The 3,637-nt window shown below is 36.1% G+C and overlaps 1 protein-coding gene across 1 annotated transcript; it reads left to right on the forward strand.

Annotated features, from left to right (window-relative positions):
• Nucleotides 1-470: 470 nt before the first annotated feature.
• Nucleotides 471-2,809, forward strand: LOC143856062 (uncharacterized). Its single transcript, XM_077366101.1, has 4 exons — nucleotides 471-602; nucleotides 689-984; nucleotides 1,970-2,009; nucleotides 2,336-2,809. Exons 2-4 carry the CDS (start codon nucleotides 973-975, stop codon nucleotides 2,710-2,712), a joined length of 429 nt encoding a protein of 142 aa, XP_077222216.1. The 5' UTR covers nucleotides 471-602; nucleotides 689-972; the 3' UTR covers nucleotides 2,713-2,809.
• Nucleotides 2,810-3,637: the final 828 nt, after the last annotated feature.

Raw genomic sequence — 3,637 nt, forward strand, 5'->3', positions numbered from 1 at the left:
ACCACCTTTTACACTGTTTTCAAATTAGATACCTGGATTTTAAAATCCGCGTATCTAAACGGCCCCTTAATCTATTATACTTGAACAGCTTGAGACTTGAAAGAGACAAGCAGCTGAAAACAGGGCTTTTTCAAAATATAGCTTATTTTTTACTTAAATACTCCTGAAATAATATTTAATATTATAAAAAAAAATGGAAGTTGTTTTCATAAAATATCATATTAAAATCGAATTTAGGATTGTCCCAACTAGCCTCCCAACTAGCCTCCGTTAGTTGTCCCAATTGTGTCTACATCCTGATAGAACTACCTGTTTTGTCAGCTACCTCTCCTCACCCATACCCTTTCAATTGTCTCCCTATCCAATCCTCACTTCCTTTCATTCTTCCACCTTTGGATAAACTAATATTCCATGGAAAAAAAATTCATGGCTACAAAACAAGGCCTTAATCTCAATCTCGTGACCTCTCTATATTAGACCTGACATAATCCCATATCTATCACAACAGCTAGCCCGCAAAATGCCTTCTCGATGGTCCCTAGCAAAACCCAATTATTAAAAATCCCGGATTCTAAAATCCGCGTATCCAAAAGGCCCTAAATGTTTGTAAATCTGCAATCCCATCATTGTAAATTTTCAACAAAATATATTTATACCATTTAATCTGGGATTTTTTTCAAAATTGTAGGTAAGAGATAAGGGAAGAAGCGGACCAGCCGTCGCTTTTGACTTCTCACCCGTCTTTCTTACAGCAAGACGGACAAGGGAAGAAGCGCACCAGCCGTCGCTTTTGACTTCTCGCCCGTCTTTCTTACAGTCCGATTTGTTCAGATTTCCACGTTCTATTTCAATCCATGTATTTAATTAATGGGTGTTCATTGAAACGTCTCTCACTCTCTCAGTCAGTCTCTCTCTCTCTCTCTCTCTCTCTCTCTGGAATTCAGATCTTGATCTCTCTCTCTCTCTTCAACAATGGCAGAGAAGGTCTATTCTTCACTCTATCACTTGGGTTTTTAATGCTTCAATCATTTGATTTGAATTATTTCATGATATATCAGAGTTGGGTTTTATTTTTTGATTGATTTTTGTCTCTAGATTCTTACTAATTCTCAATTTTAAGGACTACATTTTTTTTTTTTTCTTGCATTTTTTTTTCTTATTACTGTCTTTATCTTTTCTCAGATCTGGAATTGGGTTCCTCTCTCTGTTTTGATCTAAACCCACTTTTGTTTTTGTATTCTTTTTACAACCTAGGTTCCACCTTCTTTTTTTTTTGTGAAATTTCAATTTAAGATCCACAAGTTTTTTCTGATAATTTTTTTTTTTCTGATAAAATTAACTAATTCTCATCTAATCCATTTGGGTTTAGCTTTTTGAGTTTCTCATATCAGAAAGTTGGGATATCCCATCTTTTTATTCCATATTTTTATCATTCTAGTGTGTAGTCTTGTGATTGTTATTCTCATTCCTTCTCTATTTCTCTAATCTCAGCCACCTTTTTTCTTCTTTTTTGTTTTTACACAATTGGGTTTTCCTTCTTTTGTCTTTCCCCACATTAAAAACCATAATTTCCACTCATCTTTCCTTTAAATCCACAAATTTATTCATAATTAGAGCTTGGGTTTTCCTTCTCTTTCCCTTTTCTTCTTTGTTCCATTCACCCCATCTCTCTCTCTCTCTCTCTCAAACTTGTTTGGATTGCATGAAAAACATTTCTGATGGGAAAAAAAATACTTCCATGATTTAGAGGGGAGTGATATGATCATGGTTAATTTAGAGGGATATCATCATAATTTGAAGTCCCCTCTAAATAAAAATTGAATTGGGTTGGTTCAAGTTATCTTTTTCCATGTGTAAAAGAAGTAGAAAGTTTTAGAAATATTTTTCCTTTCCAAACTTTTCCAGAAAATTCCTGATATTCAAACAGTGGCTAAATATATAGATCTTTCTTCTCTTAATTTTGTTACAGGTTTGCGAGAAGGTCAGAAGAACCCCCTCCAATTTCTGTGGTGAGAACTCTTCCTCCCTCTCTCTATTTGTGAAATATATGAAGGTAACTGATATTTGCACTACCATGTTTTGATAATTGCACTAAATCAACATGTCTCTTCCTTTTTAATAAGCTTCTGAGAACTTTTTTGGGACTTGTGAATTGTGATAACTTTTAGGTTAAATAGTAAACGACAAGGTGAGTTCGTGCAAGTATCAAAAAATGGTAGTGCCAATATCAGTAGCCTATATAAACTACTACATTCTCTCTAAGAAAGAGAAAAACCCAAATAAATTTTTTATAAAACTGAGTTATTTATGCATTTTTACCATTTGAGAACGACAGAAATCAGAAGGCAGAACATGAAGCAAGAGAAGGTAACAATCTCGGGCCCTTTGGGAACGACAGTAATCAGAAGGCAGAATTTTGACATGAAGCAAGAGAAGGTAACAATCTCGGGCCCTTTGGGAACGACAGTAATCAGAAGGCAGAATTTTGACATGAAGCAAGAGAAGGTAACAATCTCGGGCCCTTTCGATCCCAAGAAACGCTCCAAAGCTGGTGACTCCATTAAAAAGATTAAGATCAAAGAAGAGAAGCCTAAATCGGACCCACGAAAGAAAACTGATGACAAACCTAAGGCGGCGGACCCACGAAAGAAAGCTGATGTCAAACCTAAGGCGGCGGACCCACGAAAGAAAGCTGATGGCAAACCTAAGTGATGAATCTCTATAGTGATGAATGTAATTCTGTATTTTTCTTCTTGATGGCTGTGTATTTGGATAGAGACTCTATTATTAAAGGTTTTTGTTTGTGGTATCATCAGTTTTATGAATGAGTTTATACAATCACTTCTTTGTCCCCACTATCACATGTTTGTTTACAATCACTTCTTTGTCCCCGCTATCACATGTTTGTTTTATGTGACAACCGATTGTAGGCCCCAAATCTTTTATTGTACTCAAAATTACATTGCGCCATTCGTTTTAGATTGTGACGACCTGATTACGATTATTAGACTCAAATTTAAATTCTAGTCTAAAAAATTAAGTTTTGAGTTCAATAATAAGTTTTTGGACTCGCAATCGGTTGTCACAATCTAAAACAAACGGTGGCCATTCACAATTTGATTCTATAGTGCGAAATGCAATGAATTTCTCTATGAATGGTCATTTGTCTGTAATGCATACAGCCTTGTTTTGGCCCAGTTTGTTTTGGATTTTGTGAATTGTGAGTCAAAAACTGGGTATTGCACTCAGAATTACGTTCAGGCCTTGTTCGTTTTAAATGGTGACAACCGATTGTGGGCCCAAACCGATTATTTAATAATTAGGATTTCCTAGGGACCATCGAGAAGGCATTTTGCGGGCTAGCTGTTGCGACAGATATGGGATTATGTCAGGTCTAATCTAGAGAGGTGATCTAAACCTTGGTCACGAGATTGAGATTAAGGCCTTGTTTTGCAGCCATGAATTTTTTTTCCATGGAATATTAGTTTATCATAAGGTGGAAGAATGAAGGGAAATGAGGATTGGATAGGGAGATAATTGAGAGGGTATGGGTGAGGAGAGTGAGGGTGAGAGGTGGCTGACAAGACAGGTAGTTCTATCAGGATGTAGACACATTTGGGACAACTAACGGAGGCTA

This window comes from Tasmannia lanceolata, unplaced genomic scaffold (assembly GCF_043159265.1).
Source record: "Tasmannia lanceolata isolate RefF3 unplaced genomic scaffold, GAP_Taslan_0.1 ptg000003l, whole genome shotgun sequence".
Taxonomy (NCBI): Eukaryota; Viridiplantae; Streptophyta; class Magnoliopsida; order Canellales; family Winteraceae; genus Tasmannia; species Tasmannia lanceolata.